Here is a 19,602-nt window from a genome sequence, read left to right on the forward strand (position 1 = left end):
CATTGTTCGTAGCCTTTATATATATATATATATACTTATATATACATTGTTCGTAGCCTTGATGTCTATATATATATATATATACACTGTTCGTAGCCTTGATGTCTATGTCTTAAGGGTATCATTGATATCTCGCAATAAAAATCAATTTAGATTTCCTTACTAAGATCAAAAAATGTTACGAAGGTTTTCATAAATCATAACTTCTATAAACTTTTAAATTAATATATATTCGATTATTTTCCATACTACTGACATGATAATATGGACTCGTCTAATTGTTTAGATTGAATTATAAGGTAATTATACCTAGAAATGTCCTTGTTTAACAATACCTGTACTTACGCATGAGTGAAGACTTTTTGTTATCACAAAATGTACGGTCTACATTAGCTATAAAGATTTTGTCAATGGGAGGAAAGGTGCCTACATTTATGGGCTATACACTTGATGGTATGATACGTTAAGGTTAAAGATCAATACGGATTATTACTAATGATAAAGAGAATATTACTGTAAAGTACGGTTTTGCAGCAAATATACATTGTTTTCAATTATAGGCTTTGGTTATCCCACAATTTAACGACTAACCATTATTTAGCATAATAACCTTGTATTAACTTAAGTCAACGATTTTCTAAAACGTAACGAGTTAGTTTTAGCAAAGATACACGTCTGACGTCTAGTAATCGATAATAGACTGATTTTCTTAACGTCTTCTAGATGTGCCGTCTGGAGTGAACTTAAGCCACCTTCCAGTACACATGAAGTCGCCTGCTCTGCCACGACGACTCAGAGCAAAGTTGATGAACCTTGTTATTTCAAAGATGCTTTGTTGTGGCCGTAAGAAGGTGAGCAAAGTTTCCGTCAACGACCAAAGATTTCAAGTATGCCTTTCTTACTAAATTATATTGAAGTGACAAATTAAAGGTGATGTAATATTCTCCGCAACACAAACATGATCGAGCTCAATTAAGAATTACAAAAAACAACAACAGTAAAACTTACACATGGAAAAACAAAACAATCTGCTTTAAACTTCTTTATTTTTCTACCATATATTTTACAGCAGCCTTGTTTAGTTTGGATCATACAGTATTTAATATTACTACGAAACAAATTCTAGTAATATCGGCAAAATAGTATTCTCACAAATTTCTGAATTAAGTTTGTTGTTCTGCCCAAACAACAAACTAAGGGGAAAGTGACAAATAAGTTAATTAACAACATGTATACCAATTAGCTCTTTTTTTTTTCACTTTCTGTATGTTATACTGTGGTTTCTCTAAATTCATTAAACATCATGATACTAAGAAACATCAATAATAGAACATAATTAAGATTCCTCCAATCGCTCTAATAAAGAAGAATTAACACATAACCAAGCATCACTAATACACAATAATTAAGGTATGATATCACAAATAATTTATAATAAATAAATACAAATTAAAGTACTAATAAGTGAAACTAATAAACAATAATTAAGATATCACCAAGCATCACTAATACACAATAATTAAACACCACTAATAAACAGTAATTAAGATACCAGATAAACAATGATCAAGGTATTACCAAACATCATCAACAAACAAGGATTAAGATATCACTAATAAACTTGAACCAAGATATCAAGCATCACTAATATACAAGAATTATGGTACAACCAAAAATCATGAATAAAGAAGAATTACGATATCCCTTGGTCTCACTAATATACGAGACTTAGGATATAATAAAGCATCACAAATAAACAAAAAATAAAGTGTCACTAATAAGGAAGAATTAAGATATAATCAGGCATCTCTAATATACAAGAACTAAGATACCATCAAGCATTTCTAATAAGCAATAATTGAGATACTAACAAGTATCACTTATAAACAACAGTGAAATACCACAAAGTTTTACAAATAAACTAAAGTTAAGATACAACCAAGTATCTCTAGCAGATAAAAAATAAAAATAATTAATAAACAAATAATAAGATATCACCAAATATCCCTAATTAACAAGAATTAAGATATAACCAAGCATTACTAATAAGCAATAATTGAGATACTAACAAGTATCACTTATAAACAACAGTGAAATACCACAAAGTTTTACAAATAAACTAAAGTTAAGATACAACCAAGTATCTCTAGCAGATAAAAAATAAACAAAATTAATAAACAAATAATAAGATATCACCAAATATCCCTAATTAACAATAATTAAGATATCACCAAGCATTACTAATAGGCAAGAATCAAGATATCCAAATAATAACAAATAAACAGGAAATAAGATATCACTAATACATTAGAATTAAGACATAACCAAGCATCACTGACAGACAAGAATTAAGGTCTCACGGAGCATCGCTATTCGGCAAAAAATATCACTACTAAACAAGAATTAAACACTCCTAACAAAAAAGAAGTAAGATACTAATAAGAGTTACGAATAAACAATGATTAAGATATCAACAAGCATCACAAGTAAACAAGGATTAAGATATCACTAATAAAGAAGAATTAAAATTTGACCAAGCATAAATAACAAACAATAATTTATCACCAAGCACCACTAAAGAGCAAGAATTAAAATAACACCAAGAGTTACTAACAAACAAGTATTATATTATCAAACATCACAAATGAACAAGAACTCAGAAGTAAACCATTACCAATCAACATGAATTAAGATAGCACCAAGAATTACTAATAAACAAGAATTAAGTTAACATAAAGAATTACTAATAAACAAAAATTAAGATAACATCAAGATTTACTAATAAACAAGAATTAAGTTAACATCAAGAATTACTAATAAACAAGAATTAAGTTGACATAAAAAATTACTAATAAACAAGAATTAAGATAACATCAAGAATTACTAATAAACAAGAATTAAGTTAACATAAAAAATTACTAATAAACAGGAATTAAGATAACATCAAGAATTACTAATAAACAAGAATTAAGTTAACATAAAAAATTACTAATAAACAAGAATTAAGATACAATCAAGAATTACTAATAAACAACAATTAAGTTAACATCAAGAATTACTAATAAACAAGAATTAAGTTAACATCAAGAATTACTAATAAACAAGAATTAAGATAACATAAAAAATTACTAATAAACAAGAATTAAGATACTATCAAGTATTACTAATAAACAATAATTAATTTAAGATCAAAAATTACTAATAAACAAGAAGTAAGTTAACATCAAAAATTACTAATAAACAAGAATTAAGACACCATCAATTACAATCGAACAAAAAATTAAGATATCTCCAAACATCACAATTACGCAAAAATGAAAGTGCTACAAAGTATAAAAAAAACAACTTAAAATAAGAAAAGCAAGATGCACCAAGCCAAGCTAATAAACAAGAATTAAGGCATCACTAAGCATCCTAAAAAACGTCTCAAATAGAGAAATGTGGCAGAGCAAGGCATTATTAGACATTTTTTGTTATTTTAAAACCCCATATATACATACACTCATTTATGTATATATATAGAGGATAATGTCTGCTTGAGGTAATCGTTTAGAGAAGAATGCACTTTACCCACAAAAAAGGTTGATTTTTATTTTAAAGTGAACAAAAATATTCTCAAATATATGGAAAATACATAGGAATGAATGAATGTAATGAATAACGTTTGTGTATGTTTTTAGCACAACGCTATAAAAATGAACCTTCTGTGCTTTACCCACTGCGGGTTTCGAAATCCGATTTTTAACGTTATAATCCATCAGATTACCGTTGAGCCATTGGGGGAGGGGAACTTCTTGATTGTTTGATAACATGTTCTCAAACACAAAACTACACAATAGGCTAACTTTGCTCTGCCTACCACGGGTATCAAAACTCGATTTTTAGGGTGTTGAGCCTGCAGACTTATCCCTGAGCCACTAGGGGCGGGGGGCTTTTTTGAAAGTCTTCGTTATCATGTACAAAATTCTATAATCTTACATTTAAATGATGATGGTGTAAGAGAATAATGTTTAAATTCAGATGAACCTTTCGATCCTCTGTTTAGATAGCTGTATCTGTAAAACTCTATCTGAAACTGAGCTCACAAATCATGTGATACACCCACACGGGCCACACGACGTAGTGTAAGCAAACTTCTGATACAAAAACAAATAACCTATCACATCTAAGGCTTGGCCTAACCAGTCATTTATCGTAACTAGTGTAACGCTCTGACAGAAGGAACTTAACCTAACAAAGACTTACTTAAAATTAATTTAGTCTAGCTTAAACATCGCTTACTCAGAAAACAAAATATGCCTTACTCAACCAACATCTTTTTAGAACTAACTAAATTTATCCTAACCGAAGTGTCATGATAACAGACGTAACAAAATCTAAAATAAAAAATAACATTATAAAGCACTACTAAAATTTACAGAAAAAATTACATTTATAGAACATTTTTCTCGTGAGCTACAAAAATATTCGTATAACCCGAGCGCTTTCTATTCACTTCTATCAAGACTTCTTGGACCTGTGTGTTTTTCTAACATCATGAATAAACTATTCGTTATATATTCTGCAATCTAGCAGACGGCTTGTCTAGGTGCGGCAATGTTTACTACTAATAGTTGCTATTCTAAAATGTTCTATTATTATATTACAAATTTATTTTCCTTTCACCAAAGGTAAAATTGAAAATATAATCTGTAAAGTTGATTATAAATGCTATAATAAACTAGTCTAAACTCTAATGAACCAAAAGTATGATTATTTAAGTGTCGAGGGACATGCTGCAAGAAATTGAGCCTAAAGTCTCACATAAAACAATTAGCAACTTAAAGGTTTGTTTGAAACGTTTTATTTAAAACGTGGGCGATTTTCTGCTATTTTGTACTTAAAATCAGGTCTGTTCTCTATGCTATTGGGCATAATCATGTCAAACGCTTCTTGGAGGTGTTTCTTATTTTTAACGTAACTCTTAATTCTTCTTATATTTGTTAAATAAACAGTTCTTTGACTATTTATGTGAACGTTTATAATACTTAGCTAAAACTCTTGAGCGAATAAACAGTGAAAATGCAATCTGCAGGTTCGAATCCCCGTCCCACTAAACCTGCTCACCCTTTCAGCCGTGGGGGTGTTATTATGTGACGGTCAATCCCACTATTCGTTGGTAAAAGAGTATTCAAACAGTTGGCGGTGGGTGGTGTTGATAACTGCCTTACCCTCTAGGCCAAGGCGGGTGAACCTATGGCACGCCAGTGAATGCCGCGTGCCAAGTTTTTTATTTGCTCGACCAATATATATATATTAATTATAATATATAAAATTAATAATGACAACAATAATTTTGCTGCTCACAATTCCCATGAAAGTATTTCTCCGAAAATTATCGACAATTTGGGCACATGCTCTCAAAAAGGTTCACCAGCCCTGCTCTAGACTATCGCTGTTACATTAGGGACGGCTAGCGCATATAACCCACTGATAGCTTTGGGCGAAATTCAAAAACAAACAATCAGTAAAAATTTTCTTTTTTTTTTCTTTTTTCTGTTACTATGTTAAAAATCCCCACGCGTTTGTCTTTGAACGCTTTTGTGCTCCTAAAGTTAATTGTTAGTATTTCTTTCATATTTTGTTTGTTCGTTTGTTTGAATTTATGCACAAAGCTACACAATGGGTTATCTGTGCTCTGCCCGCCACGGGTATCGAAACCCGGTTTCTAGCGTTGTAAGTCCGCAGACATACCGCTGGGCTTTTTTAATATAGTGGATAGTCTTTTATGGGTTTCTTTCCTACATATCAAGATATTTCATCCAGGAAAAAAAAGTTTTCCATAGATACATGTTCCTATTTAGGATAATACGTCACAGTAATATAAGAAATATCATACTTCTAGAAAACTATCCTTTTGGATAAGATAGCAAACAAACAACTTTATCTCTGACTAACAGATCAAAATTGATAAAAAGTAATTGATCAGTAAAAATATAGCTTCACACAGGTAATTGATCATGCGCAATATGAGCGTCATTTTCATATGTAAAAATGATGATATTAATTTATTTTATCATAATCCTGTTTCTACAATAAAGGGGAAATGGTTGATTATTTCTAGAAGTGATCACGTTCTTAATTTTGTCTATTAACGTGTGGTACCTGCTAATATTAATCTACTTTCTTACATAATATTTATAGGACTCTGAGTTCTTTCTAATTCACCATGTAGTAACTAAATAATTTAGATTACTATAGTCCTTTCTAACTCACCATCTAGCAACCAAATAATTTAGGTTACTATAGTCCTTTTTAACTCACCATGTAGTAACTAAATAATTTAGGTTACTATAGTCCTTTTTAACTCACCATGTAGTAACTAAATAATTTAGGTTACTATAGTCCTTTTTAACTCACCATGTAGTAACTAAATAATTTAGGTTACTATAGTCCTTTCTAACTCACCCTGTAGTAACTAAATAATTCAAGTTACTATATGGTGAATTAAAAAGGACTCAAAGCCCCATAAATATTATTTACACATCACCATTATATGTACTGAATAGGCGAAACTACAGTCTACAGTAGAGGGTGAGGTGAATCAAGGAATTTATTAAGCTTTCACGTCACAGTTTATATTTTCTATTTTACTTTTGGTGAAAATATAATCACTATCTTTCTGTAACTTAAAAAAGACATACATCTTGAGGTGTGAATGTTAATCTTCTTTGTTTTTTATAACTGCTATGTAGTTTAAATCCCCTACCAAACTGGTATAAGACGCTTGCAATTTAAGATCTGACACACGAGTAGAGAGAGAATGCTAAACAGGAAGAAATAGTATACGTCATTTTAGGTGTTAGCAATATTCTTGCATTGGAGTAAACCCTTCCTGCTGTACAGGAAGAATTAGTACACGTCATTTTAGGTGTTAGCAGTATCCTTGCATAGGAGTAAATACTTTCTGCTGTACAGGAAGAATTAGTACACGTCATTTTAGGTGTTAGCAGTCGCTTTGCATAGGAGTAAACACTTCCTGCTGTACAGGAAGAATTAGTACACGCCATTTTAGGTGTTAGCAGTATCCTTGCATAGGAGTAAACCCTTTCTGCTGTACAGGAAGAATTAGTACACGCCATTTTAGGTGTTAGCAGTATCCTTGCATAGGAGTAAACCCTTCCTGCTGTACAGGAAAAATTAGTACACGCCATTTTAGGTGATAGCAGTCTCCTTGCATAGGAGTAAACACATCCTATGTCACTCCTCATGTAATGTGGAATTGTAATGTGATTGTCTGATATTATTCTTTCTTTGCTTTAACTCTGATGCTGATAAGTGCTGTTTTTCTTGGTCAGGAAGAGATTGAATGTAAAATCAGAGTATATAATTGTGTCTGTGAGGTTTTTAACATGTTATTAGTTGATAAGCGTGGTGTAACGTGTTTGTTTGTTTTCTTCTACCCCTTCACTTTCGTGTCATTTCGCGCTATTATCAGCTTCTATAATCTTCATCTTCTCTGCGCATTCATTTTAACTTTGTCTTAGTTAATGTTATCACAGAATATCTTCAATTGTTTCTTTGTTGACTTTACCATCTTAATTGAAGAATTGTTATCTGAATATTCAGACTTCTGACTCTCATTTCCTTAACCTCACATTATCAGACAAAAGTTCTCATAATCCCTATTCACTTGTTTTTGCGGACTGATACCCGTGAGATAGATGTTGATTTGTAGTTTAATTACATAATAAGATTACCATGGTCACAAGTAGCAACCAACAACTTTGGTTCCTTGATCAGAATTCTGTAAAATTAAAATAAATGTCAGGCATGCAGTAAGAATATGCCTACCCCCTCCCACACACACACATACCCGGTTCACTAGCTTAGCTGTTAAATAATGTTATTATTTTCACATTTCTTTGTTTTTTGTCTTCTTGGCAGAAAAAAAGAAACATATTTCTCTCTTTTGGAGCACTTTAACAACCCAGAGGAAAGAGGCGATACATGGTGGTCTGCCATAAGGGTCAGAAAGTGTGGCTCTTACTTTTTGAGTCCAGAATTGGAACTGTAGAGCTCTCCAGCACTTTCCAAGAATCTATTGGTTCTTACTATTTTCATTAACCCCTAGAGTTGAACCATTAGCAAGAGATATAGACCCTGGCCACTAATACCCTTACTCCATCGAAGCAAATGATGTAGAGGTGAAATCACCACAAAAGGGACTTCACTTGAATAACAATCTAAGGTATTCCAAGACCTTGTAGGAAGATGTTATGAGGATGATTGAATGATTGTCATCACTGAAGAAAATAGACTTTAGCCACAAACAGAAGAACTCAGAGCAGGAAAAGCAATCTATCAAACAATCCTACTCCATCCACAAATGGGGTTGAAACACAAGAAGTAAATAGGGAGCCACTGTATTAATTTGAATCAATCTCAACCTCCAGAATTTTATAGCCAAAACAATGAGAGCAAGCATGCATTTGCAGCAGAAATGTAAGACATATCCCTATTAATGTCTGAATGTCGCATTTGAATGAGTGACAAAGATTCGAAACCCTGCATTTATGCACTTATTAGATAGATAAGTTTATTAGATCATAAATTGGTAATAAGAAAACAAAATTACTACTCGCATTATGAGTATAATGATAAGAAATAGGTCAATCTGAAAACATAAGAACCTCAAAAAGAACTCTACTAGTTTTGAATAAAGGCCTTGTGGACTTTGTGATGCATTAGCTAGTCTTGAGTAGCTAATAGAGTTTCACACATCGTGAATGCAATGGGAGTGGCGTCTACTACATGTTAATGACATACTAATATTCGGTCAAATGTTACAAGCTACTTCTAAATATTAAAGAAGGTCTTTCAGAGAATGCAAGCTTGAAACTAAAATTTGGAAAGTTTGCACTAACACATCGATAAGTAGAATATTTGGACAGGTAGTTGATAAGGACATTATGTTAACAAACTCAACTAAAGTCTAGGCTAAAATAAATCAGACTTTTTGAGAAAAAAAATCACTTTTATAAACTTAAATAATATATCAACTTGGCGACGTTTCAAGCAAACTCTCTTTTTCAAGCCGGAAACAAGCCCTTACTTTTCTATGAAAGTCTAATTTATCTTAATTTATCACCTTCGCATTTTTATACTTATTTATTCATTGAACTCTAAACTATGCATGACAGAGCAATGCATCCTACAATAGAGAAGAGTGAAGTTTCTTGACTTTGTGTAGCATTATCCATGTTTTGGGGAAATAGTTCAGAAATAGCAACACTGTAGTCCATTCTAAATAATGTAAATTCAGACTTTATTTGGGTAGAGGATTATGAAAAGTTTTTTTTTCAGATATTAAAAAGGCTTTAAAAAATGCACCTGTACAGCTTGTCCAAGACCAGTTTATCTTTCTGTACTGATACTAATACTACAACCGCAGTTATGTTTTCACTAGCCCAGGATAATATTGGGAAAGTAGTGGCTAACTTCTGAAAAAAAATAATTACTGTACATTGTGTTTCTAACGGCTGTATTATTTATAAGCACTTCCGATAGTATTTATTTGGACAAGCTTAGCCTATTCATCACTGAAGTGGTTATTGAACTGCAAAGAACAGAAGGGATGATATTGGATAAAATGATTCAATAATATAATCTTAGTGTGCAAGCTCATTTGATAAATTAGTAAGAAAATAAAGATGGAATTTCCCATGAGAGAGTAAATATCCATTTTGTTAAAATTAAATTGAAAATACTACATTGATAAATAGGTTTAAGAGCAGGAAAAAATAGCAAATAACTGTAAAAAAATCAAACTCAATAGCTTTTAAACAGCTTTAAGAAAAGCAGTTAAAGAGCATTGATATTACATGGGTACTAATTTCCATAGATCAGGCAAACTCATTGTTATAAAGTAGCACAAACGTTTTGACTTGTATTTAATTGTATAAGCAATTATAGGTACGAGATGAGTACTCTGTCGCTCTGGTACATGTAGTTGTGACATAGTTAATAGTTCCAAGTCTAATTTGGATTAGTACTCTGTCGCTCTGGTACATGTAGTTGTGACATAGTTAATAGTTCCAAGTCTAATTTGGATTGTACTCTGTCGCTCTGGTACATGTAGTTGTGACATAGTTAATAGTTCCAAGTCTAATTTGGATTTGTACTCTGTCGCTCTGGTACATGTAGTTGTGACATAGTTAATAGTTCCAAGTCTAATTTGGATTTGTACTCTGTCGCTCTGGTACATGTAGTTGTGACATAGTTAATAGTTCCAAGTCTAATTTTGAAGTAATAGATTACAGGAAAGGCAGTTACTCTTTACCAATGAATAGTGGGATTGACATTCACTTTATAATGCCCCCCACGAATATGCTTAGCAACAGGTTTTGCATCCTAATCACCAAACTATACTATGAGGCAGGATACTCTATGCACATTAAATGATATGAAAACTAGAGACCGCAAAGTCACATATGCACTAAAGCTATATTTTGCAAATTGTTTTATTAGTTGATTGCCACAGATATGTTATACGTGGAATCAGTTATATTCCATGAAACCAACAACTAGTTGTATGCGTTTTGTAAATAATATATATATATTCTACTCTTTCTTGAATAGTAGTTTCGTCAATAATATCGCTTGAAATATTTAATGTTTTCATTTTTATTATTTTAAATTTATCATTGTGTATATATACATATATATGGATGTGATCTTCTCGAGATTAATAAACATATATAAATATTCTAGGAACCACCACGTTCGAAATATCTTTACCTTTTTTATTTATATTTTTGATTTCGTTAGGTTTGAAATCTATATATATGTATAATATATTCTTTATGAAGATTGTTTTACAATATTACCTAGTTAGTGTATAGATATAGAACTTACCTAAACTTTTGTGATATTATTGGGATTGTGGCCGAAAATATTATTAACAGCGAGAGTATCCAGCTGATAATCCAAAAAATGATCGGATACAGTCATGGATATAGTCAGACCCCTCCCTATAATAAAAAAAGGGAAAGTGGACTATACTGGTTGTTATCAGTCACCTTACAAAATGAGCTGAAGCGTATCCACTCCTTGACACCTCAGAAAGCACAATACATGGCTGATAAATTCACTGATCAATGGATAATATGCTTTATAGCGCTAGAGAATATCCATATAGATCAGAGTAATAACTTTTTTAATTCATTCTTTGTTGCACCTTGCTCCATACTTGGAATTTTGAAGCATATCATCCTCAGTCGAATGGTTTGGCTGAATGAGCCATTAAAATTGTCAAGCAAATTCTTGCAAAGTTTTTGAGATTCAAGTGTACTGACTAAAACGATCACTTTGCTTACATTATTATAGAACATAGAGCAAGAGTGAAATGGTTGTTTTCTGAACGTGTTAATGTTCAGTAAAGGAGTTATAGTCCTTATGAATTTCATTAACGGTCTTCCGGTAAATGCAAACACCCCAGAATGCATGGAATGGTTATGAATCACTATCTTCTGGTGCTTACAAATTTGTATAATAACTGATATGGAAAGTGGATGTGTGACAAAAGAAGGAAATTATCATAAAACATTTCCTATATGAAGATTTGGTGTGCCTGTGGTATATGCTAGCATCATGCCATCTCACATCTGTCTGGACTACAACAAATTTCATGCTTCAACAGCTTATTCTATTGAATTATGATGAACAATCACCAGATGCTTAAAAGCATGTGAGGCATTGTGATTAGCTGAAGTCATAAGTAAGCATTAGATAGTTATAATAAAGTAGACTATGGTAACTTAATCAAATTAATGCTGCAAGTAACCAACAGGCCATCCTTGATAAATCAGATGAGGAAGAACCAAATCCCTGAGCACTGTTCAGAAGAATGGTCTCAATGACACTGTTGAAGTCCCACATAGTATGACTTTATACTGAAATACAGCTAGAATAATCCTTAGATATTTTTGAACGAGCATGCAGGTAAAATTTTATGTTAGAGAAAACAAGTAAGAAACTTCTGAGACAGTAACCTAAAACAGTCATAGTTGAACACATACAATAACTGAAAGGATGTGGAGATTTTTGCTTTCTTAACTACTGAGTATGAAAATAGAAGTCTTGATTTTCAATGCAGATGGACCTTCATTGCAAATGTTGCCACTGAATCAGTGTGAAATCCATCTGTATCTGACAGTGTTAGAAATATATCGTTATTAGTGAAATTTGGAAAAAAATAGATGTAGAAACAGATACAAACAAGAAAATATATCACGTGAATTGGAAAATATTGTGTAGTAGATAGAGTAGAAAAATTGAAGTTTTCACCTAGCGAATGACCTTTGGTAAAAACTACTATGTATAATTTTATATTAAAATTTTTTAAACCACAGGTGGTGGCTTAGTAAAATATTCGTTACAGTTGTTCCATATACACTTTACTTCTCAGTATTTGTGTACTGTATGCTTTTCCTACTATTGACCAGAAATGTTTGCATATTGATATGGATGATGTACAAAAATAAATACCTAATGCATATACAGAAAGATTTTTGAATCTTACCATGCCATTACAGTCTAGGTCATCACGTCTGGTCATGCTTTAGCTGATAACCATGCGGGTTTACAATAGCTTTGCAACATAGTTTCCATTATAAAAAGCTATGTTGTATAGCTGTCGCGTCCAAAACACATCACTCCTCCGTGCAAGCTTTCCATAATCAATCTAGTTTATGAGGACAGTGGTTCCCATTGCTCATTTCAACAATTCAATTGCCCAAAAATCCATTAGTGCTGACCAGTATTTCTTTATATGGAATAGCATGAATATTCACTTCTTACTACAACTGTCTGAGTTATGCGATTGTTGTATGTGAGATACGAATAACAGCACAAAGCTAATATTTCTGTGTGGTAAAAAAAATCCAGAACATTGTTTGCTAGTAAGCTCAGTTCACTTTGACCTTTGTATCCACTTTCCTGTCAGATCCCTAATTTTCCTCCACTGCATTATCTAGCAATGGTAATTAATTTCTTTAAAAAGAAAAAATGCAATATACCAATTACCACGCAATGACTGGTAGAAAACAGCATTAGACTTTTCATGGTTACTAAGGTACACATATGCTTTATCGAGTGCCACCATGTACTGCCATTTTTTACCAACATGTAGTTCTGTACAGTTGATCTTCCTTCCCTTGATATTTTGTTGAAGTAATTTGTCTGTAAATGTCTTGTGTTGTTTATCTTTTTTTTGTTACGTTGTGTATTGTTGGCTGGGCCACCTTTTCGGTTTTCAACTCTGATCTTTGTTGGCGTTTGACATACTACAAGATGCCATACTTTGCTTACCAAGGTTGAGGTATAACGTGTTGCAGCTCTTTTTCTGGATATTCCTACTTTCTTACAACAATACTTGTTATAGTGTGAACGTCTTTTACAAGCTGACGAAACATGATCGTAATTATACTTGCCATAAGACATTAGTTTTAGGCCTATTATAATTTTAAGCAATACATTCTTTATCTAGTCCCTCCGGGATTTTCAAGAATTAGAAGAGTATGTAATAATAGCTCTACAACCACTTTGTATTTGCCATATCCATTGCTAACGATGCATTTCACTTAATCCAGAGCTCTTAAGGCCGGCTTGGATACAACAAATATAGTAGTGGTCGGAACACTATTTATATAAACCATCTGTTAAAACAATAATTGTGTTGATATGCCCAATTGAATATCGATGTGGACCTTATGTGGGGATAGACACAAGATGTACATTAAAGTTTAAAGCTTAAGTAAAGTTTGCTTGCTATAGTGTGGTTGGAATGCTATTATTATAATACAGTCTTTTAATTCTTGAAAATCCCTAAGGAATAAACAAAACATACTTCAGCTGCGCAGATTTCGAAAATAGTATTCATTTTTTTCTATCACTTAAGGATTTTTTCGTTTACCACAATGAAATGTTTTTATTATTATGTTTGTTATGTTTGGGTTCTAGAACGATCGATAAGATTCTCACGTCGCGATTGGTCTAGAGAAATCTATAGCCAGGGATTGTCAACATTTTAAGCATAACAAAATGTGACCCGATTTCAATGAAAATTATTCACTTATGTAAAAGTACATATGACGTTTTGTGAAACATCTTTATATGATAGAGAAAATGGATATCATTTTTGAAGTCAGCGTACAGGAATTACTGTAGAATACGTAAAAATTTTAAGACAATAAAACCATCGCAGGTTTGTGCTATAGTTCTGGTTTCCCAAGTTGATTCATATTCCTTTATTTTACAATGCCATTAAGTACAGGGAATATCCCTATTTTGTAAATCCAGATCTGAAGATATTTATTATCTGAATGTGTGACATTTTGTGACAGAAAGGGCTGTTACATATCCTTCCCAAATGCAATCAAGATTTAATGCGATCCTACTACCTATGAAACGCCAAGCAATGTAAAAATGTAGTTCTGATAGGTGTAGTTCTATCATGAATTTATATATCGGCTATGGTTATCATCTGACTTGCTGCTTTGCATATTCAAAACTGTTGTAGACATCATTATAAAATCTGCTATGATTAAACTGGCACTGATAGAAAGAGAGAGAAAAGATGTGAGAAAGATCAAATCTAGTTTATTGTGTGCATGCAATGCGTTAATCAGTCATTATGTTAACCTAGGAAAATTAATTGTTGAAAAACCTTGCTACAAGTTTCTGAAATTTGATTTATTCTAGTCTGGTGTGGTAAAGGACACTTTGCTCTAAAAATGTAGTGTGTTTGCTAACCATTGTTATTTACAGATTTTGTGTGCACATTTTTTCACTTTTAAAAATAACTGAGAATAAAACTGCAAAGCTGTTTACGTAAAGTTTACAACGGGTTATCTGCGCTCTGTCCACTATATGGAGTAGAGCCCATGATTTTAACGTTTTAAGTCTGTAAACAGAATAGCTACTGATCTATCTGCTGTAACTGGCCTGTCAGTCAATATGGAAGACTCTTGAGCCACCAGTCCTGATAATAGCAACTAAGGACGGTCACATGGTGTTGATATACCCAATCGAAAGTTGTACTGAATGAACAAAACACTGAGGTGACACTTGAAAATACTTCCACTTGGGTCACTATATAACAATTCTTGGAAGATCTTTTAGAGTTTAAGATTGAATTTTTTACAGGAGAAGACGAGAGTCCCTTCGAGATTCAGTAACAGAAGCAAAGAAGAATGAAGTCTCATCCGCCTTAAAAATCATCACTGCACTGACAATAACTATGGCCAATCCACTGGCTAAGAGGGTAACAGCTCAGGCATTGTCGGAGGTCCCATTGCAATCGCTGTTGGTCTTACAAGCCAAAATAGACGTGCTAGAACTTAGCCAATGGAATTATCACTGATAATCCCACATTTTCCACTGGATATCGATGTGGAATTTATGTGGGGATAAACACAAGATGCAGACAACACAATCTTAAGTATAAAAACAGAACTAGACCAAACTAAAAAAATCTGTGGAGACCAAGTATCCTGAAAAGAACGATCTCCATTTCAGGCAAACTACAGCTGCTGCCTTGAAGAACTTCGCCTTCTCAAGTGGTTAAAATAATCAGTTAGGTAATTTAATAAATATTTAAATTTCTTTTTTTCCATCATTCTTGTTTGAAAGTATTTTTTAGTTTATGCGTTATTAAAGTTCTGATAGGTTTAAGATATTCACACAAAGCTAGACAAGGGCTAACCACATTAATTGTATCTAACTTTGAGCTGACAGACTAGAGAAAAAGCTACTAGTCAATAGCACCCACTACTCAAATAAAATAGTGGGTGTTAATAGTCACTCTTTTAATACGACCACACCTCCGAAGCGCGGCAGTGAGATACAAACCATAGACCCTCGGATTTACAGATCAACATGCTAACCACTGAGATATGCCTGGATTAGATTTTACAAGAGTGATAAATTCTGTTTATTACTTTTTCTTTATTAATACATAACATTGCCTTTTCAAGTGGGCCAAGTATGGCCTAGTGATTAGGTTGACTTCGACTGTGAACCCATCGCTGCATAACTGTTCTCTGCACTTTGAGGTCATGGATACAGCATAAGAGTTATAGTCAAATTTCCTTCATTGTGCGGACAGTAGTAGTCTACAAGTTAGAAATGATGTTGTTGACTAATTACCTTCCCTCTAGTCTATGAATTTAAAATTAGGAACAAATCAATTAAATTCTACAACAAAGAAAGAAACAAGCACTTTGAGGAACATCAGTTTCCTACCTAGTGTCTTGTCCCATGTTTAAAGGATGTATTGTATATAAGATAGAAAACTGTCCGACATATTTTGAAAGAGTATTTTGAGCTTTAGACTAACGCTAAAAAAAGTCTAATTGTGAATTGTAAAAGGGCCGTTACGTCCTCTTATTATTATGATTAAATTCTTATGTGTAGGTTTAAGGAACTAATTCAGTGTTTTGGGTATATATATCCGGCAGGAAAGTTGGAGAAAATAACTGTTTAACGCAATCTGTTCTTTGGGTTCTGAAACTATAAAATGGTTCCCCGGTGGGTCAGCAGTAAATCTATGGATTTATAACGCTAAAATATGGGATTCGATTCCCCGCAGTGGACAGAACAGATAGCCCAAAGTGGATTTACAGTAAAACAAACTATAGATGTTACTTCTTTCATTTTGCCTTAATCCTCTGTAGTGATGGCTTAAGATTATGTATGCGTAAAAGATGATATTTTAAGAGCCTGTGTATGAGTAACACAAATGTAACGTAGAGTGTAATAATAATATATATATATATGTTTTCTGCGTGTTTGCAAAAACCTTGAAGAAATTATTTTATTATAACTCATATGATCATATGAAGTGTACACCAATGCCAGCATCGACTTGGATTAACATTTTTCACTTTTCACGGATGTATTGTTGTTTGCACAAAGTTCGCACTGGGCTATCTGCGCTCTCTTCACCATAGGGAATCGAACCTCGGAGGAACTACAGGTGTGAATTGCTTTTCATTATCATGTATTTTACCATGCTATATTTTAAACTGGTAGTGTATTTGGTTTATCTTCAAATGCCCATGATAAAACAATATTATGTGTTGTTGTTTTGCCTTTCTTATTGTGTGAGACTGGGAGCGCATTATGTACACAACTGAACAGGTTTAGTAATGATAATACATCTGAGGTGCGGTGGTATGGCCCAGTGGTTAGTGTTTGGAATTTGTAATCGAAAAGTTACACGCGTGAAGCCAGGTTGTGTCTAGTTGCTGCTCACTTTATACCTCATTTTGTTCCAGTCTATCCAGGTGTAAAATGAGTAGTAGGTATCGCTAAGGGTTAACCTGCAATGAACTGGTATCCGATCCAGGGGTAATGTGTCACCATTCTTATCCACTTGTACCATGGAAATAGAGTTAAACATCATATCCCATCCAGGGGTAATGTGTCACCATTCTTATCCACTTGTACCATGGAAATGGAGTTAAACATCATATCCCATCCAGGGGTAATGTGTCACCATTCTTATCCACTTGTACCATGGAAATAGAGTTAAACATCATATCCCATCCAGGGGTAATGTGTCACCATTCTAACCCACTTGTACCATGGAAATGGAGTTAAACATCAGCTCCACGTGTCTTTCAGGCACAGAATGAATGAACTTAGCTATTTAATTTATATTTATGAGATGTTTAGACTTAAAACTGGGTTATTTGGATTTATTTCCAAGTGTTAACTTACCGACTTTATTCTCTGCATTACGTTACGCTGAAAACATGATTTCTCTCTACTTATGATATGTTAATACAAACATGAATATCTATGTTTTATGAAATCACGAATATGGAACTGTGATGGTTCGAATAACAAAACCAATGTTATGGATTACATGAGATTTTCGAATTTGTAAACGAGGGATTCATACATTCATATACTAGAAATATTTACAGAACAAGTGAGAAAAGAAGGATAAAAGGCAAATACCGCATGAATACCACATCTTTATCATGTGGAAATGAGCTGCTCATAGTTTACATTGTGATTGGTTATAACCCAACTAATCGAGCAATGTTTCGCCAATATGAAGCCTGTAACAGTACAAATAATCACAATAAGCTCAGTTGTATGGCCCCAAGACTGGAACACAACATAGCAAGTGTATAGGATTCAAAGTTTTTTTGGCTGGTCCAGAATATTCCAGTACAAGTGTGAATATTACCTCGAGAACAATGGTCGAGTAAGGAAATTATTAATGACCTTGTTGTAAATACAAGTATTGTTCTCGAGGTAATATTCACACTTGTAGTTACAACAAGGTCTCTGATAATATCCTTACTCGACCATTGTTCTCGAGGTAATATTCACGGTCGAGTAAGGATATTATCAGAGACCTTGTTATAAATACAAATGTGAATATTACCTCGAGAACAATGGGTCGAGTAAGGATATTATCAGTGACCTTGTTGTAATACAAGTGTGAATATTACCTCGAGAACAATGGTCGAGTAAGGATATTATCAGAGACCTTGTTGTAACTACAAGTGTGAATATTACCTCGAGAACAATGGTCGAGTAAGGATATTATCAGTGACCTTGTTGTAAGTACAAGTGTGAATACTGCCTCGTGAACAGTAAGATCCATATTAGCATGAATTATTCTCGATTAACGTGTAGTTGCTCGAAAACCGTCGCTGAAAAGAGGTAATCAAACAAACAGGTTCACATGGGCATCAGACCACAAACCGTAAAATGATCAAAGCTTAAGACGTGTGATCTTTACAAATGAATCTAAGTTCGAATTGTTCTGCAACAATGAATGGAAGGTTATTTGATAGTAGAGAGGAGAACTGTATAATAATCATTGTACAACACCTGCAGTGAAATATAATGAGGATCAATAGATGTTGGGGTTGTATCTCAACCAACAGTGTCAGTAATCTACACAAAATTGATTGTATCCCGTCTGCTGATACAGACAGGCGGATTGTGATCCATCATGCCATTCCTTTAGGAACACGGCGGAGATTCGTCTTCTATAAAGGAGATGATTCCAAGCATATAGCAAATGTGGTGAAACAATATCTCGACCATAAAGAGGCGGATGGAACATTCACAACTCAAGTTTGTCCTGCACAATGCCCCGATTTGAACATTCTTGGGGCTGTATGGGCTTATATAAAAAGTTAGAAAGCTAAAAAGTGATCAAACAACTTGTCTGAATTGTGAAAAATAAAAAATGGACAATTGGAACAATATTCTACGATAGTACATTGATAATCAATATTCTACGATAGTAAGTTGACAAACAATATTCTACGATAGTAAGTTGATAAACAATATTCTACGATAGTAAGTTGATAATCAATATTCTACGGTAGTAAGTTGACAAACAATATTCTACGATAGTAAGTTGACAAACAATATTCTACGATAGTAAGTTGATAAACAATATTCTACGATAGTACGTTGACAAACAATGTTCTACGATAGTAAGTTGATAAACAATGTTCTACGATAGTAAGTTGATAAACAATGTTCTACGATAGTAAGTTGATAAACAATGTTCTACGATAGTAAGTT

At 33.1% G+C, this 19,602-nt stretch overlaps 1 protein-coding gene across 1 annotated transcript in view; it reads left to right on the forward strand.

Moving 5' to 3' along the window:
* LOC106469104 (rho GTPase-activating protein 100F-like) overlaps positions 1–19,602 on the forward strand; it is a gene marked incomplete at its 3' end in the record, with an annotated part of 80,593 nt that overhangs the window by 34,245 nt on the left and 26,746 nt on the right. The window contains exon 2 of the mRNA XM_022397527.1: positions 724–851. Coding sequence (XP_022253235.1) covers positions 724–851 — 128 coding nt within the window. The remainder of the gene's footprint in view (positions 1–723; positions 852–19,602) is intronic.

The sequence above is a fragment of the Limulus polyphemus genome, unplaced genomic scaffold (assembly GCF_000517525.1).
Source record: "Limulus polyphemus unplaced genomic scaffold, Limulus_polyphemus-2.1.2 Scaffold3306, whole genome shotgun sequence".
NCBI lineage: Eukaryota > Metazoa > Arthropoda > Merostomata > Xiphosura > Limulidae > Limulus > Limulus polyphemus.